The 27,909-nt window shown below is 69.8% G+C and overlaps 2 protein-coding genes across 4 annotated transcripts; one reads left to right on the top strand and one right to left on the bottom strand.

The window, feature by feature from the left end:
* The first annotated feature begins 673 nt into the window (after nucleotides 1-673).
* LOC138818818 (plakophilin-3-like) lies at nucleotides 674-12,853 on the top strand. Its single transcript, XM_070009964.1, has 13 exons — nucleotides 674-980; nucleotides 3,919-3,998; nucleotides 4,093-4,724; nucleotides 4,811-4,934; nucleotides 8,740-8,944; nucleotides 9,592-9,766; nucleotides 10,687-10,804; nucleotides 10,877-11,047; nucleotides 11,151-11,336; nucleotides 11,645-11,798; nucleotides 11,959-12,151; nucleotides 12,243-12,330; nucleotides 12,520-12,853. Exons 1-13 carry the CDS (start codon nucleotides 743-745, stop codon nucleotides 12,553-12,555), a joined length of 2,400 nt encoding a protein of 799 aa, XP_069866065.1. The 5' UTR covers nucleotides 674-742; the 3' UTR covers nucleotides 12,556-12,853.
* A 341-nt stretch (nucleotides 12,854-13,194) lies between these two features.
* On the bottom strand, nucleotides 13,195-27,413 carry LOC138818819 (single Ig IL-1-related receptor-like). 3 transcript variants are annotated; one of them, XM_070009966.1, is made up of 10 exons: nucleotides 27,396-27,413; nucleotides 21,865-22,031; nucleotides 20,405-20,603; nucleotides 19,822-19,955; nucleotides 19,600-19,740; nucleotides 18,924-19,067; nucleotides 17,760-17,862; nucleotides 17,413-17,563; nucleotides 15,000-15,183; nucleotides 13,195-13,518 (listed from the first exon to the last, which is right to left on the bottom strand). In XM_070009966.1, the coding sequence occupies exons 2-10, from the start codon at nucleotides 21,869-21,871 to the stop codon at nucleotides 13,358-13,360; spliced, it is 1,224 nt and encodes a 407-aa protein (XP_069866067.1). In that variant the 5' UTR covers nucleotides 21,872-22,031; nucleotides 27,396-27,413; the 3' UTR covers nucleotides 13,195-13,357. The 3 variants fall into 3 exon arrangements, with proteins under 3 accessions (XP_069866067.1, XP_069866066.1, XP_069866069.1); XM_070009965.1 differs by lacking the exon at nucleotides 27,396-27,413 and adding an exon at nucleotides 23,793-24,208; XM_070009968.1 differs by lacking the exon at nucleotides 27,396-27,413 and adding an exon at nucleotides 23,793-24,208 and having other exon boundaries at nucleotides 17,446-17,563.
* Nucleotides 27,414-27,909: the final 496 nt, after the last annotated feature.

Here is a 27,909-nt window from a genome sequence, read left to right as displayed (position 1 = left end):
CCCAAACTGCAATGTTTGGAAGCTCCTAGGACCAAGCTCGATACCCCCTGCAGCCTTCCCACCTCTCCTTCCGCCCCTGCCCCCACCCCAGCCCTCAGCACACCCTCCCTCCTGCCCCCCCTCCCAGCAGGTGCCAACACGAGCCCTGTCCCCTGAGTCAACCCCCTGGGGCGCCTGGCCTGCCCGCCCTGACTCATGTGTTGGGAACGGGCCTCCCACCCCAGGCCTCGCTGAGCCAGGGAGAGGTGCCAGGGAGGGAGCCGGGGCCCTTCCGAGGACCAGACCAAGCTTCCAACCCTCCCACCCTCCTCCATCCTCTGCCCGGCCCTGAGCTCTGGATTCAGCCGGTAACCGTTCCTGGATGCCACCGGGCTAGGGTGTCGGAGGACCCCAGCAGCTCCTTACCACACTGACTCCACGAGCCCTGGTCTGGCTTTTTAATCTGAGAACTGATAGGGCCCGGACCCCTGGGGTCCAGTCCTGGCATGGGAGAAGAGTCAGACGCCAGGCCAGGGGAGCACAGGGCCTGTTCTTCCGCCCAAATTCCACCTTAAGCAGGCAGAGGCCCGTCCCTCCCACCTGGCCCAGGTGTCCCCGCCCCCAGAAGAGCTCTGGGCTGGGCGGGCCAGCGTCTGTCTCCAGGCCAGCTCTGAGCGCCAGCAGGGAGGGGACTTCTGGGACAGGGCCTCAAGGGACAGGACCGGGAAGGGGCCAAGCAGGCCAGCCAGGTGCTCCTGCCACCATGCAGGATGGTAACTTCCTGCTGTCCGCCCTGCAGCCCGAGGCTGGTGTGTGTTCCCTGGCCCTGCCCTCTGACCTGCAGCTGGACCGCCGGGGTGCTGAGGGGCCCGAGGTGGAGCGGCTGAGGGCAGCCCGAGTCCAGGAGCAGGTCCGAGCCCGCCTCCTGCAGCTGGGCCAGCAGCCGAAGCACAGCCACAATGGGGCAGCCGAGCCCGAGGGCTTCGCCGAGGTCGCCCGAGGTAGGCCGGGCTGGCAAAGGCGGGCCGGTGGGGGAGACGGCAGTGGGGATGGGTGGACAGAGGCAGTGGACAGAGATGGCCGTCGGGGGTGTGGTGGTGTCGGGGCAGAGGCCGCCCGGGCTCCAGGGTTCAGCCCTTGACTCACTGAGGCCTTCTCTGAGTCACCACCCCGCCCTAGCAGGAGGGCCAGGAGGGCGTGGGGCTCGGACCCGGGAAAGCGGCCGGCAGGGTAGGTAGGCCCACTTCTGGTGGGCCCAGGGGTGGAGCCCCCACCTTCTGGGCCTCCCCACCCTCCTCATGGGAAGGATGGGGGAAGGCTGTCCCCTGTGGAACAGGCCAGGCCCATCTGTCTGCAAACCCGGAACTCACACCAGGGAACACAGGCCGAAGTGAATGGGACAGGAGCTGGGAGAGGGGAGCCCGGAAATCCCGGGCAGAGCCAGGGCCTGTCTGGACCCAGGGCTCCCTGAGGACTTGCAGGCCCAGCCTGCCAGGAGTGACCCAAATATTCTCCGTGAGAACAGCCGGGGGGTGTGGACGCCCCTCAGTGAACCCGAGCCACCAGGGCACTTGGGAGGGGGTGAGCTGGAGTGTGTAGTGTATGTGTGGTATGTGTGAATGTGAACGTGTGTACGAGTGTGTCTGTTATGTGAGTGTATGTGAGTGTCTGGGTGGTGTGTGTGGTACATGTGTATGTGCGGGGTGTGTGCATGTGTGTGTGTGAATTATATGTGAGAGTGTCTGGGTGGTACGTGTGTGTGTGAATGTGCGGGGTCTGTGCATGTGTGTCTGGGTGGTGTGTGTGTATGTGCAGGGTCTGTGCATGTGTGTCTGGGTGGTGTGTGTGTATGTGCAGGGTCTGTGCATGTGTGTCTGGGTGGTGTGTGTGAATGTGCAGGGTCTGTGCATGTGTGTCTGGGTGGTGTGTGTGAATGTGCGGGGTCTGTGCATGTGTGTCTGGGTGGTGTGTGTGTGTATGTGCGGGGTCTGTGCATGTGTGTCTGGGTGGTGTGTGTGTGTGAATGTATTGCGGGGTCTGTGCATGTGTGGAGTGTAACTGTGTGTGTGTGTGTGTATGTGCGGGGTCTGTGCATGTGTGGAGTGTAACTGTGTGGGTGTATGTGCGGGGTCTGTGCATGTGTGGAGTGTAACTGTGTGTGGGTGTGTGTATGTGCGGGGTCTGTGCATGTGTGGAGTGTAACTGTGTGTGGGTGTGTGTATGTGCGGGGTCTGTGCATGTGTGGAGTGTAACTGTGTGTGGGTGTGTGTATGTGCGGGGTCTGTGCATGTGTGGAGTGTAACTGTGTGTGGGTGTGTGTATGTGCGGGGTCTGTGCATGTGTGGAGTGTAACTGTGTGTGGGTGTGTGTATGTGCGGGGTCTGTGCATGTGTGGAGTGTAACTGTGTGTGGGTGTGTGTATGTGCGGGGTCTGTGCATGTGTGGAGTGTAACTGTGTGTGGGTGTGTGTATGTGCGGGGTCTGTGCATGTGTGGAGTGTAACTGTGTGTGAGTGTGTGTTAGGAAGTCACTCGAACATGCTGAGATTAGGACACTTCCTCTCTAGTCCATCTACAACAGCAAGGATTCAAGTCAGACAGTAAGACAAACCTCTGGTCAGAAGTCATCATGGTGGGCTGGGAGGGTGGCTCAGTGGTAGAACGCTTGCCTTGCATGCCTGAGGCCATGGGTTCGATTCCTCAGCACCACATAAGCAAAAAGAAAAAAGCCGGAAGTGGCGCTGTGGCTCAAGTGGTAGAGCGCTAGCCTTGAGCTGAAGAGCTGAGGGACAGCGCCCAGGCCCAGAGTTCAGGCCCCACGACCGGACCCCCCCCCCCAAAAAAAAGAAGTCACCATGGTTCACATGCTTAGGAAGGCTCCCGGAACAGACCCCACGACGGCTGTCCAGAGGGGCCGGCCAGGGTGGCTACTGCCTGCTGCGGGCCCTGTCCTTGCTGGACCAGAGCCGTACCAGGGGTCATGGGGGGAGGGGAGGGAGGACTAATTGCCACCTGGCCACCCTGCCAATTAGGGGAGGAGAACGGTAATTTGGGGGTGGGCGTCAGGCCCCCAGGCTGGGGTGTGCCCCAGGCTGTCCTCATTGGCGTCAAGAGTTAACAAAGCCTCATTAACCTGGGTAGATCTGGGGAGCTCCTTGGTGGGGCACCCCAGACCATCCAGCGGGGGTTCCCACACTTTCCTGACCCTTCGGCCCTTGAGCCAGCACCTCTGGTCAAGGAGCCCCTCCCACAGGCTTCCTGGGCTTTCGCCACTCACCACGTGACCACCATCTGCCCGCCCCCTCCACCCCCCCACTGCCCCCCCCATCCATCCACCTATTCTGCCGGGGCCTCACCAGCCCTGCCCTCCTTCCCCGCCCACACCCCTTCGTCCACTCTCGGAGCCAGGCTGACGGCGCCCGGCTGAGGTGGGGCTGGATGGGGCGGGCGTGGCCCCCGCCTCAGGCTCTGCCAGGTGGGGGAGGCCACCGTCCATCAGGGCAGACTGGTCCAGGAAGACTGCCTCCTGGGTCAGCACAGCCCGGGCTCAGCCGGGGTCTGGGCACAGGAGGCGCTCCAAGGGAATGAGTGTGGCTTGGGGCGGTCCGGGCTGGCTCCCTGGTGAAGGGGGCTATGTGCCGTGTCCTGGCAGAGATTGGACAGCGGGCGGAGACCCTGGAGCATTCCCCAGGCAGCCTAGAGGTCAGTGGGGCCGGTGCTCTGGGCGGCTCAGGCAGAGGAGGCACAGCCGCTCCACAGCGGCTGTGGAAGACGCCAGGCAGGTGAAGGACAGAGGTGGCGGTGCGGCTGGACACGTCTCCAACGCCCACTTGGCCCTGGGGCTGAGGCCACTCTCAGGGACAGAGACAGCGGGCAGAGGGAAGCCGGAGGCCGGTGCACAACTGACTGGCCAGGTCGGCTTCCCCGGCCCTGTCTGCAGGTCCGTCCAGGAGCCAGGACCCCACCCCGCAGGCCGGCTTCAGCTCCCGCTCCCAGGGTCTGAGTGGCCACAAGCCCGCGGTGAGTGCCGGGGGTCGGGGCCGTCGGGGCGTCTGGGCCGCAGCGAGGGTGGGCGGGATCCCGGACACCTGCTCACCGCGCTCTTCTTCCACAGACCTTCAGGCCCATCGCCAAGCCGGCCTACAGCCCAGCCTCCTGGTCCTCCCGCTCGGCTGTAGACCTGAGCTGCGGCCGGAGGCTGAGCTCTGCCCACAACGGGGGCGGGGCCTTTGGGGCTGCGGGGTATGGGGGCGTCCAGCCCGGCCCGCCCATGGCCGTGCGGCCCGTGTCCTTCCACGAGCGCGGCGGGGCGGGCGGCCGGGCTGACTACGACACGCTGTCCCTGCGCTCACTGCGGCTGGGCCCCGGCGCGCTGGACGACCGCTACAGCGTGGTGTCGGAGCAGCTGGAGCCCGCGGCCCCCTCCACCTACCGCGCCTTCGCCTACGAGCGCCAGGCCAGCTGCGGCTCGAGCAGGGCGGGGGGCACGGACTGGCCGGAGGGTCCCGAGGGGCCCCCCGGCCGGACCATCCGCGCCCCCGCCATGCGCACCCTGCAGCGCTTCCAGAGCAGCCACCGGGGCCGCGGAGGGGCCGGGGCGGGGCCGGGGACCGGCCTGGAGCCCGTGGCCCGGGCCCCGTCGGTGCGCAGCCTCAGCCTCAGCCTGGCGGACTCCGGCCACCTGCCGGACATGCATGGGCTGGACAGCTACGCCGGCCACCGCACCCTGCAGAGGCTCAGCAGCGGGTGAGCGGCCGGGCCGGAGAGGGAGGGGGTGTGCTCCCCAGCCCAGCCCAGGCAGGTCAGCCTGACCCCCGACCCTGGTTCTGCAGCTTTGATGACCTCGACCTGCCCTCTGCAGTCAAGTACCTCATGGCTGCAGACCCCAATCTGCAGGTGCTCGGGGCGGCCTACATCCAGCACAGGTGCTACAGCGACACGGCAGCCAAGAAGCAGGTGACTGTCCACCCCGCAGGCCACCCGCTGCCCCTCGGGGGGACTGACCACCCCATCGGCCACCCGCTGCCCCTCAGTGAGACTGACCACCCCGCTGGCCACCCACCGCCCCTCAGTGAGACTGTCCACTCTGCTGGCCACCCGCTGCCCTTCAGTGAGGCTGACCACCCCACTGGCCACCTGCCACCCCTCAGTGGGGCGGACCACCCCGCCGGCCACCTGCTGCCCCTCAGTGAGACCCCTGATCACCACCGCCTGTGCTGACCTCCAGTGCCTTACTCTCCTTGCTGACCTCCAGGCTGACTGGACAGACTCCCCCTGTCCTGGGCCTACTCAGCAGAGAAGGCTCAGGGAGCACCTGCCCACCTCCATGTCATTTCCACACACCCACACCATCGTCACAAGCACACACGTGGGCATCACACTGCACAGGCCTGCGTCACCTACGCACACTTGCACCCCACTGCACGCGCACAGACCTCCACCCATCCCCGCTCACACACGCGCACAGACCTCCACCCATCCCCGCTCACACACGTGCACAGACCTCCACCCATCCCCGCACACACGTGCACACACCTCCACCCATCCCCCCCCACACGCACAGACCTCCACCCATCCCCGCACACACGTGCACAGACCTCCACCCATCCCCACTACACGCACAGACCTCCACCCATCCCCGCTCACACACACGCACAGACCTCCACCCATCCCCACACGCGCGCACAGACCTCCACCCATCCCCGCTCACACACGTGCACAGACCTCCACCCATCCCCGCACACACACGCACAGACCTCCACCCATCCCCGCACACACACGCAGACCTCCACCCATCTCCGCACACACGTGTACAGACCTCCACCCATCCCTGCACACATGTGCACAGACCTCCACCCATCCCCACACACACGCACAGACCTCCACCCATCCCCGCACACGCGCGCACAGACCTCCACCCATCCCCGCTCACACGCGCGCACAGACCTCCACCCATCCCCGCACACACACGCATACACCTCCACCCATCCCCGCACACACATGCACAGACCTCCACCCATCCCCGCACACACATGCACACACCTCCACCCATCCCTGCACACACACGCACACACCTCCACCCATCCCTGCACACACACGCACAGACCTCCACCCATCCCCGCTCACACACGCACAGACCTCCACCCATCCCCGCTCACACACGCACAGACCTCCACCCATCCCTGCATACACACGTGCACAGACCTCCACCCATCCCCGCACACACACGCACACCTCCACCCATCCCACACACACACGCACAGACCTCCACCCATCCCCCCCCACACGCGCAGACCTCCACCCATCCCTGCACACACGTGTACAGACCTCCACCCATCCCCGCACACACGCACAGACCTCCACCCATCTCCGCACACACGTGTACAGACCTCCACCCATCCCCGCACACACACGCACAGACCTCCACCCATCCCCGCTCACACACGCACAGACCTCCACCCATCCCCGCACACACGCACAGACCTCCACCCATCCCCGCTCACACACGCACAGACCTCCACCCATCCCTGCACACATGTGCACAGACCTCCACCCATCCCCACACACACACGCAGACCTCCACCCATCCCTGCACACACGTGCACAGACCTCCACCCATCCCTGCACACACGTGCACAGACCTCCACCCATCCCTGCACACACACGCACAGACCTCCACCCATCCCCCCACACACGCACAGACCTCCACCCATCCCCTCACACACGTGCACAGACCTCCACCCATCCCCCCACACACGCACAGACCTCCACCCATCCCCGCACACACACGCACAGACCTCCACCCATCCCCGCACACACACGCACAGACCTCCACCCATCCCTGCACACACACGCACAGACCTCCACCCATCCCCACACACGCACACACAGACCTCCACCCATCCCTGCACACGCACACACAGACCTCCACCCATCCCTGCACACACGCGTGCACAGACCTCCACCCATCCCCGCACACACGCGCGCACAGACCTCCACCCATCCCTGCACACACGCAGACCTCCACCCATCCCCGCACACACACGCACAGACCTCCACCCATCCCCACACACACACGCGCAGACCTCCACCCATCCCTGCACACACGCACAGACCTCCACCCATCCCCACACACACGCGCGCACAGACCTCCACCCATCCCCGCTCACACGCGCGCACAGACCTCCACCCATCCCCGCACACACACGCACACACCTCCACCCATCCCCGCACACACACGCACAGACCTCCACCCATCCCCGCTCACACACGCACAGACCTCCACCCATCCCCGCTCACACACGCACAGACCTCCACCCATCCCCGCTCACACACGCACAGACCTCCACCCATCCCTGCACACACACGTGCACAGACCTCCACCCATCCCCGCACACACACGCACACCTCCACCCATCCCCACACACACGCACAGACCTCCACCCATCCCCCCCCACACGCGCAGACCTCCACCCATCCCTGCACACACGTGTACAGACCTCCACCCATCCCCGCACACACGCACAGACCTCCACCCATCTCCACACACACGTGTACAGACCTCCACCCATCCCCGCACACACACGCACAGACCTCCACCCATCCCCGCTCACACACGCACAGACCTCCACCCATCCCCGCACACACATGCACAGACCTCCACCCATCCCCGCACACACATGCACAGACCTCCACCCATCCCTGCACACATGTGCACAGACCTCCAGCCATCCCCACACACACACGCACAGACCTCCACCCATCCCTGCACACATGTGCACAGACCTCCGTCCATCCCTGCACACGCGTGCACACACCTCCACCCATTCCCACACACGTGCACACACCTCCACCCATCCCCACACACGCGTGCACACACCTCCACCCATCCCCACACACGCGTGCACACACCTCCACCCATCCCCACACACGCGTGCACACACCTCCACCCATCCCCACACACGCGTGCACACACCTCCACCCATCCCCCCACACATGCACACACCTCCACCCATTCCCACACACGTGCACACACCTCCACCCATCCCCACACACGCGTGCACACAACTCCACCCATCCCCCCACACACGTGCACACACCACCCATCCCCCCACACGCGTGCACACACCTCCACCCATCCCCGCACACGCGTGCACACACCTCCACCCATCCCCGCACACACGTGCACAGACCACCCATCCCCGCACACGCGTGCACACACCTCCACCCATCCCCACACACACACACACACCTCCACCCATCCCCGCACACGCGCGTGCAGACCTCCACCCATCCCCACACACGCGTGCACACACCTCCACCCATCCCCGCACACACGTGCAGACCTCCACCCATCCCCGCACACACATGCACACACCTCCACCCATCTCCGCACACACGTGCACACACCTCCACCCATCCCCACACACACGCACAGACCTCCACCCATCCCCACACACGCGTGCACACACCTCCACCCATCCCCACACACACGCACACACCTCCACCCATCCCCGCACACGCGTGCACACACCTCCACACCTCCACCCATCCCCACACACGCGTGCACACACCTCCACCCATCCCCGCACACGCGTGCACAGACCTCCACACCTCCACCTATCCCCACACACGCGTGCACACACCTCCACACCTCCACCCATCCCCGCACACGCGCGCGCAGACCTCCACCCATCCCCGCTCACATCCGCACGCGTGCACGTGGCTGCACTCGTGACCCGGGTCTCCGTGCGTGTCCCAGGCCCGCAGCCTGCAGGCGGTGCCCAGGCTGGTGAAGCTCTTCAACCACGCCAACCAGGAGGTGCAGCGCCACGCCACAGGGGCCATGCGCAACCTCATCTACGACAACGCAGAGAACAAACTGGCCCTGGTGGAGGAGAACGGCATCTTCGAGCTGCTGCGGACGCTCCGGGAGCAAGATGATGAGCTGCGCAAGAATGTCACCGGTGCTGCGTCCCGGCCCGGCCCGCCCCGTCCAGCCCCATCCCACGGCCCCCCACGGCCCGCCCCACGGCCCGCCCCACGACCCGCCCCACGGCCCGCCAGCCCCGTCCCAGGGCCCCGTCCCACGGCCCCCCACGGCCCGCCCCACGGCCCGCCCAGCCCCGTCCCAGGGCCCCGCCCCACGGCCCCGCCCCACGGCCCGCCCCACGGCCTGCCCCCACGGCCCCCACGGCCCCCCCACGCCCTCCTCCTCCTCCCTCCCTTGCTTTTCCCCTCCTCTGTGCTGTTCTCCATGATCTGTGACAGACACATTTCTCCTGTCCTGTCTCTTTCCTTGGTCCCCAAATTCTGTCCTTCTGGCTCTGTCCCTCATTTATTTTCCGTCATGGGAATGGATTCAGGGCCTCACAGACGCCATGCAATTGCTCTGTCATTGACCTACCCCAGCCAACACACTCTCCTCATAGTCACCTTCACCTCTGGTCCCCCATGACCCCAATTCTTGTTTTCTGGCCCCGGCGCTGGGTGCCTCGCCAGCAGGCTCTCGGGTGAGGAGGTACCAAGTACAGGGGCGTGCAGGCTGTATCCAGCTCCATTCCCAGAAGGGAGCCCACAGCCTCCTGACCCCTGCCTTGGCTTGCCCACTCAGGAATCCTATGGAACTTGTCATCCAGCGACCACCTGAAGGACCGCCTGGCCAGAGACACGCTGGAGCAGCTCACAGACCTGGTGCTGAGCCCCCTGTCAGGGGCCGGGGGGCCCCCCCTCATCCAACAGAATGCCTCCGAGGCCGAGATCTTCTACAACGCTACTGGTTTCCTCAGGTGTGCTGGGCCGCAGGGCCACCAGAGGCCAAGGGGGGGACAGCCAGTGCCCATGTGGGGAGGGGGAGGGGCAGCGCTGGAGAGCCGGTGCCCGTGCGGGGAGGGGGGCCGGTGCCCGTGCGGGGAGGGGGGCCGGTGCCCGTGCGGGGAGGGGGGCCAGTGCCCGTGTGGGGAGGGTCAGCGCTGGAGAGCCAGTGCCCGTGCGGGGAGGGGGGCCGGTGCCCGTGTGGGGAGGGTCAGTGCTGGAGGGCCGGTGCCCGTGCGGGGGAGGGTCAGCGCTGGAGAGCCGGTGCCCATGCGGGGAGGGGGAGGGGCAGCGCTGGAGAGCCGGTGCCCGTGCGGGGAGGGGGAGGGTCAGCGCTGGAGAGCCAGTGCCCATGCGGGGAGGGTCAGCGCTGGAGAGCCGGTGCCCGTGCGGGGAGGGGGGCTGGTGCCCGTGTGGGGAGGGTCAGTGCTAGAGGGCCGGTGCCCGTGTGGGGAGGGGGGCCAGTGCCCGTGTGGGGAGGGTCAGCGCTGGAGAGCCGGTGCCCGTGCGGGGAGGGGGGCCGGTGCCCGTGTGGGGAGGGTCAGTGCTGGAGGGCCGGTGCCCGTGCGGGTTGGGGCAGCGCTGGGAAGTGGTGCTTGTGTCTGAGGCCTGAGGGACAGGCTAAGATTGGCCGGTGGGCCTGGAGAGCAGGCACTGGGGCAAGCCACATCTGGCCACCAGGTGGAAAGTGCGTCAGGCCCCGGCTGCAGGCTCAGCTCTCATTAAATCGGGTCCCAACCCTCAAGTGGTATCAAGGGGCAGGCCCTGCCGTGTCTAGCAGGTGGCAAACGCTGGTGGCCGTGAATCTCACCGTAGGGCAGAGGCTTTGGCCTGGAGTCCCTAGGGACAGCTGGGCCGGGACCCCGAGGGGGACTCGATCTGTTTCCCTCCCCAGGAACCTCAGCTCGGCCTCCCAGGCCACCCGGCAGAAGATGCGTGAGTGCCACGGGCTGGTGGACGCTCTGGTCGCCTACATCAACCACGCCCTGGATGTGGGCAAATGCGAGGACAAGGTGAGGGGTGGGCGGTGCCTGGGGGTCCCCAGGCTTCAGCTTGCGCTGACCGCCGCCCTCCACCCTCCCCAGAGCGTGGAGAACGCCGTGTGCGTGCTGCGGAACCTCTCTTACCGCCTGTATGACGAGATGCCGCCTTCGGCCCTGCAGCGGCTGGAGGGCCGGGGCCGCGGGGCCCTGGCCGGGGCGCCAGCTGGCGAGGTGGTGGGCTGCTTCACACCTCAGAGCCGGCGGATGCGTGAGGTGGGCGCGGGCCTGGGCGGACGGGAGCAGGGGCCCCCGTCCCGACCCCCCCCCCGGCCTCGGCTACCCGGGGCCCCGCTGACCCCGGCACCCTCTCGTCCAGCTGCCCCTCACAACCGATGCGCTCACCTTTGCCGAAGTGTCCAAAGACCCCAAGGGCCTGGAGTGGCTGTGGAGCCCCCAGGTGGTGGGACTGTACAGCAGGCTGCTGCAGCGCTGTGAGCTGAACCGGCACACCACAGAAGCGGCCGCGGGGGCGCTGCAGAACATCACTGCCGGCGACCGCAGGGTCAGTGGGCCATGGCCCCCGCTCCTTCCTGTACTGGGCTGGACGCCAGGACGCAGCGGGAGCCACTCCCCAGGAGGCTGGGGAGGGAGGACTGGGACTCAAAATGAGGCGCACGCTTTGCCCAAGCTCAGAACCCTGAGCTCACTCCACTTCTGGAGGCCTGAGCAGAGGGTCTGCCTGGACAGGCCTGGCCCAGGGAGGGCAGAGCTGAGCAGTGGCTCCAAGCGAGGGTGCAGCCCTGTGTTCCGCCCCAGGGCAGGGCGGCCTGGGCGCTGCCGGGCCTCACCTCCCCGGCCTCCCCTCTGCAGTGGGCGGGCGTGCTGAGCCGCCTGGCCCTGGAGCAGGAGCGCATCCTGAACCCCCTTCTGGACCGGGTACGGACTGCTGACCATCACCAGCTGCGCTCGCTCACAGGCCTCATCCGAAACCTGTCTCGAAACGCCAGGAACAAGGATGAGATGTGTGAGTCGGGCTGTGCCCAGCCAGCCAGCCCTGTGGTTCTCCCTCGTCTGGCTTCTTGGTAACAGGCTGGGTGGGGGGAGGCAGGGACATCAGCTGGGGGGGGTGTTGGAGGGAAGGGGCACCCAGGAGCCCAGGGTCACTGACCTGGCGCTCCTGGCAGCCACCAAGGTGGTGAGCCACCTGATTGAGAAGCTTCCGGGCAGCGTGGGCGAGAAGTATCCTCCAGCCGAGGTGCTGGTCAACATTATAGCCGTGCTCAACAACCTGGTAGTGGCCAGTCCCATCGCCGCCCGCGACCTGCTCTACTTTGATGGTCTCCGAAAACTCATCTTCATCAAGAAGAAGCGAGACAGGTGAGGGATGACCGACCCCGGGCAGCCTGGCTGGGGCCCCCGCTGCCCAGGCCGCCCCCGGTCCTGACCCCCAGCCTCCGGACTTCCCCAGCCCTGACAGTGAGAAGTCCTCCCGGGCAGCCTCCAGCCTCTTGGCCAACCTGTGGCAGTACAGCAAGCTCCATCGAGACTTCCGGGCGGTACGTGCTGCAGAGCTCAAGCCTCAGGCCTGGGGGACAGGGCACAGGAAGTCAGGGAGGGACCCAGAAGCCAGGATGGAGTGGGAGTCGGGGCCACAGGGCAAGGGCCGAGGCCGCACCCAGCACGGGGGGGGGGGGGGTGCTGCAGGGCAGCAGGTGATACCCTAACCCCGGCCCCTCCCCCCGCAGAAGGGCTATCGGAAGGAGGACTTCTTGGGCCCATAGGTGAAGACTTGTGGAGGACAAGGTGGCGCGTTCCAGCTCGGAGTGGGCCGACTTGGCTCCAGCTGCTCACCCGCCCAGTTGGAGGAGGAGCTGATGGCCATGGGGTCTCACCTCCTAGAGGCTGGAGGCCGCGGGAGGGGTGGGGTCTGGCAGCTTGGGGCTGGCTTCTGCAGGGGGTGGGGGCAGGGCTTGAGCTACTCTGGTGCTGGGGTGGAACCAGGTCATAATGCAGAGGTGAGGCTGTCCTCAGCCTGGCAGGGCCGCAGCAGCACTGCGAATAAAGGTGGCAGCCGCAGTACTTCCTGTCTGGCTGCGGCGCCTGGACTGGCTGAGCCCAGGGGATGCCCACACGGACCGCTTGGTTACACGGCTTCTCAGGACCAGGAGTCCAGAGTCAGAGAAGGCAGCAGAGACAGCCCTGGAGAAGTCCAGATACAGGTCCAGCAGGGCTGGGGGCCCTCCGAGCACATTGTACAGTACCTCTGTCCAGCCCGGGGCTAGCGCAGGGACTCATCCCCACCTAAGGTTTGGAGGTGCCCCGGCTAGGAGTTCACACTGGCTGCCTAAGTTGGGGTCCCAGAGGCTCAGGCACCTCCGGAAGCCACTGCTGATAACTGCACAACAGAGCATGGTCACAGCTTAGAATTTAAGATCTTTATTACGTGGCACTGGGGGCCACGTTCCTTCCCTGAGAACCAGACAGGGGCTGCGGCCTTTCAGAAGGAAACCTCCTGCCCCGCCTGCCGGCCTGCCGCCCCCCGCCCTGCCGCCCCCCTGGCCTGCGTGCCAGGCTGGGCCGGGGCTACATGTCTGCCTCCGACACCAGGCAGTAGAAGTCCGTGCGGGCGCTGTAGTTCCGGGAGCCAAGGTCAGAGATGTCCACCTCACTGCTTTGGCCTCCCAGCAACACCCCACTTGCATGTCGTGAGGCTGGTGGCTCCCCAAAAATAGGTCCACGCACGCCTGCAGGGGGTGACACGAGGTCTGGATCAGTGGGCAGCCCACAGATTGCCCCTCACCAAGACCCACGGCCCGGGCCTGCGTCTGCTCACCCCCAGCCACAGCGGCCCGGGAGGGTCAGGCCAGCGTAGAAGGTGGGGAGGGGGAAGGGGGCTCTCGCAGGTGTACGCACCCCCCCCACGGGCCAGCCCCCCCACACGGGCCAGCCCCCCCCCACGGGCCAGCCCCCCCCCACGGGCCAGCCCCCCCCCCCGCGGGCCAGCCCCCCCCCGCGGGCCAGCCCCCCCCCGCGGGCCAGCCCCCCCCCGCGGGCCAGCTCCCCCCCCACGGGCCAGCCCCCCCCCCCCGCGGGCCAGCCCCTCCCACGGGCCAGCCCCCCCCCCCCGCGGGCCAGCCCCTCCCACGGGCCAGCCCCCCCCAGGCCAGCCCCTCCCACGGGCCAGCCCCTCCCACGGGCCAGCCCCCCCCGCGGGCCAGCCCCCCCCCCGCGGGCCAGCCCCCCCCCGCGGGCCAGCCCCCCCCCCCCCCGCGGGCCAGCCCCTCCCACGGGCCAGCCCCTCCCACGGGCCAGCTCCCCCCCCACGGGCCAGCCCCCCCCACGGGCCAGCCCCCCCCCACGGGCCAGCCCCTCCCACGGGCCAGCCCCCCCCCACGGGCCAGCCCCCCCCCACGGGCCAGCCCCCCCCCCCGCGGGCCAGCCCCCCCCACGGGCCAGCCCCCCCCACGGGCCAGCCCCCCCCCACGGGCCAGCCCCCCCCCCCGCGGGCCAGCCCCCCCCCGCGGGCCAGCCCCCCCCCCCGCGGGCCAGCCCCCCCCCACGGGCCAGCCCCCCCCCACGGGCCAGCCCCCCCCACGGGCCAGCCCCCCCCACGGGCCAGCCCCCCCCCACGGGCCAGCCCCCCCCCCGCGGGCCAGCCCCCCCCCGCGGGCCAGCCCCCCCCCGCGGGCCAGCCCCTCCCACGGGCCAGCCCCCCCCCACGGGCCAGCCCCCCCCCACGGGCCAGCCCCCCCCCGCGGGCCAGCCCCCCCCACGGGCCAGCCCCCCCCCCGCGGGCCAGCCACCCCCCCCGCGGGCCAGCCCCCCCCCCCGCGGGCCAGCCCCTCCCACGGGCCAGCCCCCCCCCACGGGCCAGCCCCCCCCCACGGGCCAGCCCCCCCCACGGGCCAGCCCCCCCCCGCGGGCCAGCCCCCCCCCCACGGGCCAGCCCCTCCCACGGGCCAGCCCCCCCCCCCACGGGCCAGCCCCCCCCCGCGGGCCAGCCCCCCCCCCCCGCGGGCCAGCCCCCCCCCCCCACGGGCCAGCCCCCCCCCCCACGGGCCAGCCCCTCCCACGGGCCAGCCCCCCCCCGCGGGCCAGCCCCCCCACACGGGCCAGCCCCCCCCCCCACGGGCCAGCCCCCCCCCCGCGGGCCAGCCCCCCCCCCCCCCGCGGGCCAGCCCCTCTCCCCTGCCGGACCCGGGGCGGCGGCGGGGCAGCGCCGCACCCAAGTCTCCCTCGGGGTCCGCGTCCGCGTCCGGCTCAGGAGCTGCGTGACCCGGCGTGGTCAGCATGGGGTCCTTGTCGTCCTGCCGCTGGGTCTGCGGGTCCCCGGCCCCCGCCGCCGGCCGGTACTGCACGGCCCGCGGCAGCGCCAGCTGCAGCTCTTTCCAAAAGTCAGAGGACGGCGTCTGTGGGTGGGGCTGCGTCAGCGGGAGGCCCAGCCAGGGTATGGGGGCCCGGCCCCACCGACCCGCACCACGGAGCCCCGCACCGAGCCCCCCACAGAGCGCCGCACCGAGCCCCCCACTGAGCCCCCCACTGAGCCCGCACCACGGAGCCCCGCACCGAGCCCCCCACAGAGCGCCGCACCATGGAGCCCCCCACTGAGCCCCCCACTGAGCCCGCACCATGGAGCCCCCCACCGAGCCCCCCACTGAGCCCGCACCACCGAGCCCCCCACAGAGCCCCCCACCGAGCCCCGCACCACGGAGCCCCCCACCGAGCCCCGCACCGAGCCCCGCACCACCGAGCCCCCCACAGAGCCCCCCACCGAGCCCCGCACCACGGAGCCCCCCACCGAGCCCCGCACCGAGCCCCGCACCACCGAGCCCCCCACAGAGCCCCGCACCAAGCCCCCCACAGAGCCCACACCACCGAGCCCTGCACCGAGCCCCCCACAGAGCCCGCACCACCGAGCCCTGCACCGAGCCCCCCACAGAGCCCGCACCACCGAGCCCTGCACCGAGCCCCCCACAGAGCCCCGCACAGAGCCCCGCACCACGGAGCCCCGCACCACGGAGCCCCGCACCAAGGAGCCCCGCACCGAGCCCCCCACAGAGCCCCCCACCGAGCCCCCCACCGAGCCCGCACCACCGAGCCCCCCACCGAGCCCCCCACCGAGCCCCCCACAGAGCCCCGCACCGAGCCCCCCACCGAGCCCCCCACCGAGCCCCCCACAGAGCCCCCCACAGAGCCCCCCACAGAGCCCCGCACCACCGAGCCCCGCACCACCGAGCCCCGCACCACCGAGCCCCCCACAGAGCCCGCACCACGGAGCCCCGCACCAAGCCCCCCACAGAGCCCGCACCACTGAGGCCCCCACAGAGCCCCCCACTGAGCCCCCCTCACCTAGCCCACCCCATCGAGTCCCCCCAGAGCCCCCCACCGAGCCCCCACCACTGAGCCCCCCACTGAGCCCCCCACCGAGTCCCCCCAGCCCCCCACCGAGCCCGCACCACCGAGCCCCCCCCAGCCCCGCACCAAGCCCCCACCGAGCCCCCGCCCAGCCCCGCACCGAGCCCGCACCACCGAGCCCCCCACAGAGCCCGCACCACAGAGCCCCCAACCGAGCCGGCAACACCGAGCCCGCACCACCGAGCCCGCACCACCAAGCCCCCCCAGCCCCCCACCGAGCCCCCACCAAGCCCCCACCGAGCCCCCACCGAGCCCCCACCGAGCCCGCACCACCGAGCCCCCACCGAGCCCCCACCGAGCCCGCACCACCGAGCCCCCACCGAGCCCCCACCGAGCCCCCACCAAGCCCCCACCGAGCCCCCACCGAGCCCGCACCACCAAGCCCCCCCAGCCCCCCACCGAGCCCCCACCAAGCCCCCACCGAGCCCCCACCGAGCCCGCACCACCAAGCCCCCCCAGCCCCCCACCGAGCCCCCACCGAGCCCGCACCACCAAGCCCCCCCAGCCCCCCACCGAGCCCCCACCAAGCCCCCACCGAGCCCCCACCAAGCCCCCACCGAGCCCCCACCGAGCCCGCACCACCGAGCCCCCACCAAGCCCCCACCGAGCCCCCACCAAGCCCCCACCGAGCCCCCACCGAGCCCGCACCAAGCCCCCACCGAGCCCCCACCGAGCCCGCACCACCAAGCCCCCCCAGCCCCCCACCGAGCCCCCACCAAGCCCCCACCGAGCCCCCACCGAGCCCGCACCACCAAGCCCCCCCAGCCCCCCACCGAGCCCCCACCGAGCCCGCACCACCAAGCCCCCCCAGCCCCCCACCGAGCCCCCACCAAGCCCCCACCGAGCCCCCACCAAGCCCCCACCGAGCCCCCACCGAGCCCCCACCAAGCCCCCACCGAGCCCCCACAGAGCCCGCACCACCGAGCCCACACCGAGCCCCCACCGAGCCCCCACCGAGCCCCCCCAGCCCCGCACCGAGCCCCCCCAGCCCCGCACCGAGCCCGCACCACCAAGCCCCCCTAGCCCCGCACCGAGCCCCCCCAGCCCCGCACCGAGCCCCCACCGAGCCTGCACCACCGAGCCCCCCCCAGCACCGCACCGAGCCCCCACCACCAAGCCCCCCCCAGCCCCACACCGAGCCCGCACCACCGAGCCCCCCCAGCCCCGCACCGAGCCCCCCCAGCCCCGCACCGAGCCCCCCCAGCCCCGCACCGAGCCCGCACCACCGAGCCCGGCCTCCAGAGCAGCAGCGTCACCAGGTGGCGGTGCTGGCGCAGCAGGCGCAGCGCCGGGTGCCCGGGCCCGCGCCGCTGGCCGTCGAAGGTGATGAAGATGGGTCTGCGGGTCAGCTCCAGCAGCCGGCACAGGCCTTCCCTGCGGGAGCGGCGGTCAGCCCCGCGCGCCCTGCGCGCCCCGCCCAGGCCGCCCCGCCCCCCCCCACAGGCCTTCCCTGCGGGAGCCGCGGTCAGCCCCGCCCAGGCGCCCCGCCCCCCCCCACAGGCCTTCCCTGCGGGAGCCGCGGTCAGCCCCGCCCAGGCGCCCCGCCCCGGCGCCCCGCCCCCCCCCGTACCGGAAGCTGTGGCTGCACCAGGCTTGGCCCAGGAAGGCGTCGGAAAGCACGACGATGAGGCGTCGGCAGCGGCTCAGGTTTACCAGGAGGTCGGCCGAGGGCTCTGCGGAGCAGGGAGAGAGGGGTGACGGGGCGGCACCCGAAGAACAAGCCCGGCCGCCAGGGGCGGGGCCGTGGGCGGGGCCGGCGGCGCTGGGGCGGGCCGGCAGCTAGGTGTTGAGGGCGGGGCCGTGGGCGGGGCCGTGGGCGGGGCCGGCAGCTAGGTGTTGAGGGCGGGGCCGTGGGCGGGGCCGTGGGCGGTGCCGTGGGCGGGACCGGCGGCGCTGGGGCGGGCCAGCAGCTAGGTGATGAGGGCGGGGCCGTGGGCGGGGCCGTGGGCGGGGCCGGCGGCGCTGGGGCGGGCCGGCAGCTAGGTGATGAGGGCGGGGCCGTGGGCGGGGCCGGCGGCGCTGGGGCGGGCCGGCAGCTAGGTGATGAGGGCGGGGCCGTGGGCGGGGCCGTGGGCGGGACCGGCGGCGCTGGGGCGGGCCAGCAGCTAGGTGATGAGGGCGGGGCCGTGGGCGGGGCCGGCGGCGCTGGGGCGGGCCGGCAGCTAGGTGATGAGGGCGGGGCCGTGGGCGGGGCCGTGGGCGGGGCCGGCGGCGCTGGGGCGGGCCGGCAGCTAGGTGATGAGGGCGGGACCGTGGGTGGGGCCGGCGGCGCTGGGGCGGGCCGGCAGCTAGGTGATGAGGGCGGGGCCTGCAAAGGAGGGCAGGGTGGGAGCCGGGGAGGGGCGGGGCCGTGGGCGGGGCCTGGCTGGGGGTGGGCCTGCAGCTAGGTGATGAGGGCGGGGCCTGCAAAGGAGGGCAGGGTGGGAGCCGGGGAGGGGCGGGGCCAAGGGCGAGCCTGCAGCCCAGGCGACGGGGGCGGGGCCGGTGGGGGCGGGACTGCAGCCGAGGTGGTGGGGGCGGGGCCTGGTGGGGGCGGGGCCAGGGGCGGGCCTGCCGGCGAGGTGGTGTGGGCGGGGCCGGTGTGGGCGGGGCCAGGGGCGGGCCTGCCGACGAGGTGGTGTGGGTGGGGCCGGTGTGGGCGGGGCCAGGGGCGGGCCTGCCGGCGAGGTGGTGTGGGCGGGGCCGGTGTGGGCGGGGCCAGGGGCGGGCCTGTAGCGCTGGGGGCCAGTCTCACCCGCGCGGGGCAGGAGGTCGCGGTCGTCCAGGAGGAGCTTGTAGCCCCGCCGCTTCTCCAGCTGCGGCTTCAGAATGAAGTGGACGAACTTGCGGTCCTCCGGGCAGTCGCTGTAGGACACGTAGGCGTCGTAGAGCTTCCCATCTGCGGAGAGTGGCCGGGCCTGTGTGTGGCCTGGACGGCGCCTCGGCCGATCCCGGCCCCGACCCCCCGCACCTCCCCGGCGAGGTTCTTGCTCCTGCCCCCCAGCCCCGGGCACCCCTCAGACAGCGCCCTGGCTCCTCCCTGCCGGGATCTCCCCCGCCAGGCCGCCTGGGATGCTTCCCCCCCACTGAGCCCTTCATCTCCACCTCCCCCCTCCGCCCTCCTCCCCTGTACCATTCATCTCCCCTCCCCCTCCTCTTCTCCTCCCCCCTCCCCCCTCCCCTGTGTACCATTCATCTCCACCTCTCCCTCCTCCTCCCCTCCCCCCTCCCCTGTGTACCATTCATCTCCCCCTCCCCCTCCCCCTCCCCTCCTCCCTCCCCCCCTCCCCCCTGTACCATTCATCTTCACCTCCCCCTCCTCCTCTCCTCCCCTCCCCCCTCCCCCCTGTACCATTCATCTCCCCCTCCCCCTCCTCCCCCTGTACCATTCATCTCCCCCTCCCCTCCCCCTCCCCCCCTCCCCCGTGTACCATTCATCTCCACCTCCCCGTGACAGTCTTGGTACCAAAGCAGCACGTTGAGGCGACACTTCAGGTAGAGCAGGGCCAGCAGCAGCAGAGCCAGCAGGACGAGGAGGGAAGCCACAACTGCGGCCACATGGCCCGCCGGGCCTGCCGACAGGACGAGCTCCAGTTACTGACCCTCAGCGCCAGGTCCCTGCTGTCCCCACCTTCACCCCATGCGCCCCTCACCAGCTTTCCACAGAGTGAAGGAGAAGGAGCTGGTGTTGTGGACAGAGCAGGCAAAGGCCCCGTAGTCTTCAGCACTGGTCAGGTTGACCCCCAGGACACTGGATACAAGCACCTCTGAGAAGTTGGCCTTGGCCCTGGGGAAATAAGTTCAACCCTTAGGAGGCTCTGGGGCCTCCGTGGATGCCTGAGCCCCTCCTGACTGGAAGGTGGGTGAGTCCTAGGCAGGGAAGGTATGGGCTTCCTGGGTGACTCTCGGGCCGAGAGTTAAGTGGCCAGTACTGGCCAATGGCAAGGCTGCCTCACAGCCACCACCTGGCCCTGGATCTTGGGGTCCTCTGATCTCAGGGCTGGCCAGTGCTCATAGTCCTGGCAATCCTTAAAGCAAGCATCCACAGGGTCTTGAAGCCCCAGGAGATCTGGCCCTACCGTCACTGTGTCCGCAGGGACACGACCCATATCCAATCTGGCTAGCTTCTGTTCAGCCCGTGTCCAGGTGGTTATGACCAGAGTGTAGGTCACAGAGACTGCTGGCCATGGGCATGTCTGGGCGATCCTGCTCTCCTCAGGCGCCGTAGTCTCTTACCAGAAGTCCTCTTGGAGGCTGTAGTGACTTCCATTGGGTAAAGGAAGCCCATCTTTCAGCCAGTGAACTGAAGGCTGGGGACAGTGGGGTCCAGAGACAACCCAAGCTGTGCAGTTCAGAGCAACTACACTGCCCAGAGCATGTTCCAGGGCTTGGTCTTCAGATGGGGAGAGGAAGTCGGGGGCCCTGCCACAGACACCTGCAGAGAGAAGAGCAGATCAGCTATTGCCGTGATGTTGGGTTCCGAGGCCACATGCAGGTTGTGACCCAGAAGAAATAATGCAGCCAGCAACGCTGATTGGTAGTCACACCACGTCCATCCCCAAGTCCCGAGGGGACAGGCCCCAAGTAGCAGCCACTGTTAAATGTTCTATCTGCCCTGAATGTGACCCAGGACATGGTCCAGAGAGGCCATGGCCAAAGTAATATTTGAATTAACCCTGGAATGCTCTTTTTTGTTGTTGTTGGTGGTGGTGGTGGTGGTCGTGGGGCTTGAACTCTGGGCCTGGGCGCTGTCTCTCAGTTCTTCAGCTCAAGGTGAGTGCTCTACCACTCGAGCCACAGCACCACTTCTGGCGGTGTGGAGATAAGAGTCTCACAAGTTTCCTGCCTGGGCTGGCTTTGAACTTTGATCCTCAGATCTCAGCCTCCTGAGTAGCTAGGATTATAGGCACCAGCCACCAATGCCCAGCTCCCTGGATGCTCTTTACATAAGACATGAGTCTTAGCCACCACATTTCCCACCCAGAGGAGAACAGACACCACACCTCTGGGATTAGCTTGCTCCGGATGGGGGAAATGCAGAAATCTTAGGCACCAACAGGTTAAAAGAATATATACACTGAACCGGTCGCTGGTGGCTCACACCTGTCATCCTAGCATCTCAGGAGGCTGAGATCTGAGGATCAAGGTTCAAAGCCAGCCTGGGCAGGAAAGCCTGTGAGACTCTTATCTATAATAAACTACTCAGAAAAAGCCAGAAGTGCTGTGGCTCAAGTGGTAGAGTGCTAGCTCTGGAGCACAGAGAGGCTCAGGGACAGAGCCAAGATCATCAGTTCAAGCCCCAATAAAAAAAATGCACTGAGAGGGCTGGTTAGAACTGGGAGCCTGAGGTTGCACGACCCTCCTTGTCCACAGGCTGGCTGCGGGCCAAACTTTCTCAGCTTTGGATCAGGGTGATGAGCCCTGGCCGGGGCCTGAGGGGTAGATTCCAGAAGTGTGGTGTCCCTCAGCCCCTCATCTCTGTACCCCTGGGTTTCACCCTGGGTGCCTGGGCCTGGGCCTGGCCTCACGGCCTCACGGCCTCCTCTGGGCTCAGGGCCAAAGGCTGAGGAGCAGTGAGCAGAGGCCTTTGTACCCAAGCCTGCGTCCGAGCAGAGAACTCAGGCAAGAGCAGAGTGTGTGGCCCGGAGCCAGGATCAGGATGCAGAATGAAGCCTGTGCCTCTGTGCCCCACCTACCTGCCATGGCTCTGTCCGGGGCCTCTCCGGGACAGGCTGAACACTGGTGGTGGGCCGCCCCCGGCTCCAGGAGCTCCTTAATGAAACAGACTGCTCCACCAGCGGCTGGGCGGAAACCCTCTCTGTCCTTGTGGTCAGTTGGCCAGGGTGCCTGGACAGGTCAGAGGCTGCCGCCATCCCCAGGGAACAAGTTAAACAGGAACAGGATGAGTTAACCAGTAACCCTACGACAGGTAGCACAGGCACCATGCCAGGCAGCTCCCATGGGGCTCTGGCCAGGCCCAGGGGCCTCAGTGAGCTGCCAGACACCCGCCCAGTCAGAGTGGGCGCCACCTCACACTGCCCGGGGGGACAAGAAGAGGATCTCAAGTCTATGACTTTTTTTTTTCTTGCTCTGGGGCCACAGAGATGACCCAGGGGTGCAGTGGACACATACCACATACAGTCTGCTCTTGTGAGGGGACAGCCTCATCCCTGGTATCCCTGCAAAGGACTGCTGCACGCCAGCGGGTGCCCGGGGCCTGCTGCCCCGCTAGGTCCTGGAGACTCACAGTACTTGGCTGCTGGACTCTAGCTCAAAGTCACTCCCAGCCGTGGAGGTCTAGATGCAGTGCATGTGCCTGTGTGCACAGGCACACACACCCCTACGGTCACTCTGCGGGTCAGCTGGGGCCTGCAGTCCCTGAGCCAGGAGGGGCAAACGCCAACGGGGCTGCAATGGAGGCTACTCTGAGGGCTGACCGAAGGCTGTCCTCTCCTATGCAGGTCCTGGGCCACTCAGAGGCCAGCAGTAGCTACACACACCTGACTCTAAAAGCCCTTAGTGACACGGTACAAGGAGGAGCTGCTGAGCGCTACTCCTCAGTCGCCTGGACCCTGGGGTCTCCTGACCCCGGTGCACCCTCTCACTGAGGGGATACGTGGGCAGCAGTGACCTGGGCAGCAGTGACCTGGGGTCAGTCCCAAGACTCTAGGCCCAGGAACCCTCAAGATGTCTCCTCCTTGGCCGGAACCGGTGGCTCACCCCTGTGATCCTGGCTATTCAGGAGACTTAAGACCTGAGGGCTGTGGTTCAAAACCAGCCAGAGGCAGATAAATCCATGAGGCTCTTATCTCCAATTAGCAGCAAAAAGCCAGAGGTGGAGGTATGGGTCAAGTGGTAGAACACCAACCTTAAGCAAAAAAGCTAAGGGGCAGGGCTGAGTTCAACCCTAAGTACTGGAATTTTAAAAAGTCTCCACCACACTAAAGCCCCAGAGGGTTCCTCAGAGATAAGCCTCCTATCCCGCCCATGTTCCCCCAGCCAGGAAACCAGGCTTGGCTGGGCAGCAATTGCCCTAGGAACTAGCTCAGCCTGTAGTTGTCTTCTGTTGGTATTGGCAAGGGGACCTGTCCAGAAGCCCCTTGGAGTGGAGGGAAGCCGTAGGAAAGCCCGTCAAGCAGAACTGCCCTCGGAAGGTGTGCAGAAGACACCCTCTCGTGCAAAGGCCCCGCACAGCATAAACATAGAGTCGTGTTCCAGCCCCGCAGGTCCCATAGCGTCCCCTGCAGCCACTTTTTTTGTTTCTTTGGTGTTTTTTTTTGTTTTGTTTTGTTTTGTTTTTTTGCCAGTCCTGGGGCTTGAATTCAGGCCTGGGCACTGTCCCTGAGCTGCTTTTGTTCAAGGCTAGCACTCTACCACTTGAGACACAGTGCCACTTCCAGCATTTTCTATGTATGTGGTACTGAGGCATTGAACCCAGGGCTTCATGCATGCTAGGCCAGCACTCTACCACTGAGCCACATTCCCAGCCCTAGCAGCCATTCGTGAACTCCCCAGATTCAAGATCTTGAGCCCCTGCAAAGACAGCCTCAGAAGCCGAGGTAGCTACCCTCCCCCCCCAACAATCTGTGCACCCCTCTGACCCACGCCCTGAAACCAGGCTTACCTTGGCTGGTGTGCACCCTGGGTTCCACCCAACACCCTTCCTGCCGCACGCCTGTGGCTACCACAGCTGTACACACTGCTATATACTCCCAGTGCTGGCTTCACATACACACGCGTGTGCGTTGGCACATGTTGGTATGTGCGTGGGGGATGCTCAGGGGTCCTCGGCCACGCCCAGCTCCGAGAACAGGCCACAAAGCCACGGAGCAGCGGTGAAGGCGGTCACCGGTTCCGGCTCTCGGCTCCCCCTCCCCCAGAAGTAGACTGCTGAGGTCAGTGGTGTGTGCTGGGGAGCAGGCCCTCTGCTGGACCCCAGCAAGTGTCCACAACACCACGGCTCCCCAGGACGCACCCCCAGCTTGGAGGGAACCTGCTTTTGTGAGTGTTATTTTAGAACTTTCCTGTAGTTTCCTGGCCTTGCAGTCACATCCTCTCCCAAACCGAAGCTCCACCCAGGCACCCACCCCTTCCCCTGGCGGGCATTAGCAGCTCTGGCCCCGCCTGCCTGCTTCTTCCCGAGGCTGCGTGGGGCCATGCTGGCCTCTGGGGCCTCCTGCTCTGCACTTGCCTCCGTGCAGTGTGTGTGTGTGGGGGGGGGAGAGGGGCACGTGCTGGGGTGATGTGCAGGGCCCTGGCCTGAAGGCCCCAGAAGCACCCTGTCTTCCCAAGGCGGGTCGGCGGGGCAGGGGGCCACTCCTGGGTCCCCTCCCTCGGGGTGGCTGGGTCCTCTCTGGCCAGCCCCGTGCTTGTCTGACCTCAACCTTCCACAGAGCCAAGGAGACCCTTCAGGAGCTGCTGGCCGAACACGGAGGGTAGCGGGGTGAAGACGCAAGGGCGCGGCTGGGAGTCGCTCTGATTGAAACATGAGGCGCGTGCGCAGTGCCACCGTGAAGGACACGGGACGACACGGGTCCCGCTGGCAAACGGGGTGGCGGAGGGCGAACGGGTCGCACTGCTTTGGGGACAGGTGTTACAGTGGCTTTGGGAAGGGGAGGGGACGAAGGCGAATCGGACGCAGGGACGTGTGTGTACACCTGGACGTGCGGACAAGAAGCCCCTGCAGAAGGGAACGGCCTGCTGAGAACAGTCCTGTGGCAGAGCGCCCGGCAGGGCCCGGATGAGTGGTCACAGGGCGGAGCAGCTCCTGGGCCTGACCTGGGCGGTGGAGGGCCGTCCCCTTCCCGGGCCACTGCGGGCCACTGCGGCCCAAGCCCGGGCCCCGGGACAGACAGACAGACGGCCGGCCTGGCCCTCAGAACCGGACGGGTCTCCTCTGGCTGGCCCGGGGGGGGGGGAAGCGAGGGGGACGGCGGGGGGGACAGGGGGGAGGCGGGGGGGGCAGGGGGAGGCGGGGGGACAGGGGGACGGGGGTGCAGGGGGGAGGCGGGAGTGCAGGGGAGGCGGGGGGACGGGGGGGGCAGGGGAGACGGGAGTGCAGGGGAGACGGGGAAGGCGGGGGTGCAGGGGAGACGGGGGAGACGGGGGTACAGGGGAGACGGGGGTGCAGGGGGGCGGGGGTGCAGGGGGGCGGGGGGCGGGGGGGCAGGGGGACGGGGGGCAGGGGGACGGGGGTGCAGGGGGGCCAGGGGGACGGGGGTGCAGGGGGACGGGGGTGCAGGGGGACGGGGGTGCAGGGGGACGGGGGTGCAGGGGGGCGGGGGGCGGGGGGGGCAGGGGGGCGGGGGGGCAAGGGGACGGGGGCAGGGGGGCGGGGGGCAGGGGGCGGGGTGCAGGGGTGCAGGGGAGCGGGGGGCAGGGGGGCGGGGGTGCAGGGGGGCGGGGGGGCAGGGGGACGGGGGGCAGGGGGGCGGGGGTGCAGGGGGGCAGGGGGGCGGGGGGGCAGGGGGGCGGGGGGCAGGGGGGCGGGGGTGCAGGGGGGCGGGGGGGCAGGGGGACGGGGGGCAGGGGGGCGGGGGTGCAGGGGGGCGGGGGGGGCAGGGGTGCAGGGGGGCGGGGTGCAGGGGGGCGGGGGGCAGGGGGGCGGGGGGCAGGGGGGCGGGGGGGCAGGGGGGCGGGGGGACGGGGGGTGCAGGGGGCAGGGGTGCAGGGGGGCGGGGGGGGGCAGGGGGCAGGGGGGCGGGGGGGCAGGGGTGCAGGGGGGCGGGGGGCAGGGGGGCGGGGGTGCAGGGGGGCGGGGGGGGCAGGGGGCAGGGGGGCGGGGGGGCAGGGGGGCGGGGGGGGCAGGGGTGCAGGGGGGCGGGGGGGGCAGGGGGCAGGGGGGCGGGGGGGGCAGGGGTGCAGGGGGGCGGGGGGCAGGGGGGCGGGGTGCAGGGGGGCGGGGGGTGCAGGGGGGCGGGGGGGGCAGGGGGCAGGGGGGCGGGGGGGCAGGGGGGCAGGGGTGCAGGGAGCGGGGGGGGGCAGGGGGACGGGGGCAGGGGGGCGGGGGGCAGGGGGCGGGGTGCAGGGGTGCAGGGGGGCGGGGTGCAGGGGGGCGGGGGTGCAGGGGGACGGGGGGCAGGGGGACGGGGGGCAGGGGGGCGGGGGGGGCAGGGGTGCAGGGGGGCGGGGGGGGCAGGGGTCAGGGGGGCGGGGGGGGCAGGGGTGCAGGGGGCAGGGGGGCGGGGGGGGCAGGGGGCAGGGGGGCGGGGGGGGCAGGGGTGCAGGGGGCAGGGGGGCGGGGGGGGCAGGGGGCAGGGGGGCGGGGGGGGCAGGGGTGCAGGGGGGCGGGGGGCGGGGGGGGCGGGGGGCAGGGGGGCGGGGGGGGCAGGGGGGCGGGGGGGGCAGGGGGGCGGGGGGGGCAGGGGGCGGGGGGGCAGGGGGGCAGGGGGGCGGGGGGGCGGGGGGGCAGGGGGCGGGGGGGCGGGGGGTGCAGGGGACGGGGGTGCAGGGGGGCGGGGTGCAGGGGTGCAGGGGGGCGGGGGGCGGGGGGTGCAGGGGACGGGGGTGCAGGGGGGCGGGGGGGCAGGGGGGCAGGGGGCCGGGGGTGCAGGGGGGCGGGGTGCAGGGGGCGGGGGAGGGGGGCAGGACGCAGCTCGCGGGGCCTTCCCGCCCTGGCTGGGCACGGCGGCGGGGCGTGCTCGGTGCCCGGCGGGGCCCCCCATGCGCCCTGCGCGGTGCCGCGTCCCCCACACTGCGCTACGGAAACCCGGGCACACGCGGCCCGGGAGCACCCAGGTCGGGCCGGGGTGCGGGAGGACCCGCGCCGAAGCCCGCGCCAGCGCAACCTGCCTCGCCGGCGAGCTACCGCGCGCTCCCGCCTTCCCGGGAAGGCTCGGGCTCGGGCCCGCCCCCAGCTACGTGCGCGTAATGCACGTGGGCGGCGGGGGCGCGCGCGTGGGCGGCGGGCCCGGGCGCACGCGCACTAAGGGCGGCGCACGCGGGCGGCGGAAGCTCGCCCCGGCCCGGCCGCGCACCCGGCCCCGGCCCCGGCCCCGGCCCCGGCCCGCTCTCTCCGGCGCCGTCGGAAGCCCCCGGCCGGGGTCTGGCCGTGCGGCCGGGGTCCTCGCGTTTCGGCGCCCCGCCGCCTGCGGTGGGGCCGAGGGAAGCCAGTGCGCGGGCGGCCGGGCTTCCGGGCGGCCCGGGGGTCCGCAGGGCCGCGCGGGGTCCCGGAGCGCCCGGCCCCGAGCCCGGCCCGCCGCGGCTGGCGCCGGCGCCCCGCACTCACCTCCAGGGCCTGCGTCCGGGCGCGCGGCACGCCGGGGCCCGGGGCGGGGCCGCCGGCCAGGTGCGCGGCAGGTGCGGCCCCGCCCCGGGCCCGGAGGGCGGCCGCTCCCCGCACGCCCCGAGGCCCCTACGGGCCTCGCCCACCCACAGCCTGGGGGTCGGGGGGCCTCACCCACAGCCTGGGGGTCGGGGGGGGCCTCACCCACAGCCTGGGGGTCGGGGGGCCTCACCCACAGCCTGGGGGTCGGGGGGGGCCTCGCCCACCCACAGCCTGGGGGTCGGGGGGGCCTCACCCACAGCCTGGGGGTCGGGGGGGCCTCACCCACAGCCTGGGGGTCAGGGGGGGCCTCACCCACAGCCTGGGGGTCGGGGGGGCCTCACCCACAGCCTGGGGGTCGGGGGGGTGGGCCTCACCCACAGCCTGGGGGTCAGGGGGGGCCTCACCCACAGCCTGGGGGTCAGGGGGGCCTCACCCACAGCCTGGGGGTCGGGGGGGGCCTCACCCACAGCCTGGG

This window comes from Dipodomys merriami, unplaced genomic scaffold, assembly GCF_024711535.1.
Source record: "Dipodomys merriami isolate MVZ:Mamm:240054 unplaced genomic scaffold, mDipMer1.0.p SCAF_78, whole genome shotgun sequence".
NCBI classification, from domain to species: Eukaryota; Metazoa; Chordata; class Mammalia; order Rodentia; family Heteromyidae; genus Dipodomys; species Dipodomys merriami.
The sequence above is the reverse complement of the archived record's forward strand: the minus strand, read 5'-3'. Positions and strand labels throughout refer to the sequence as shown.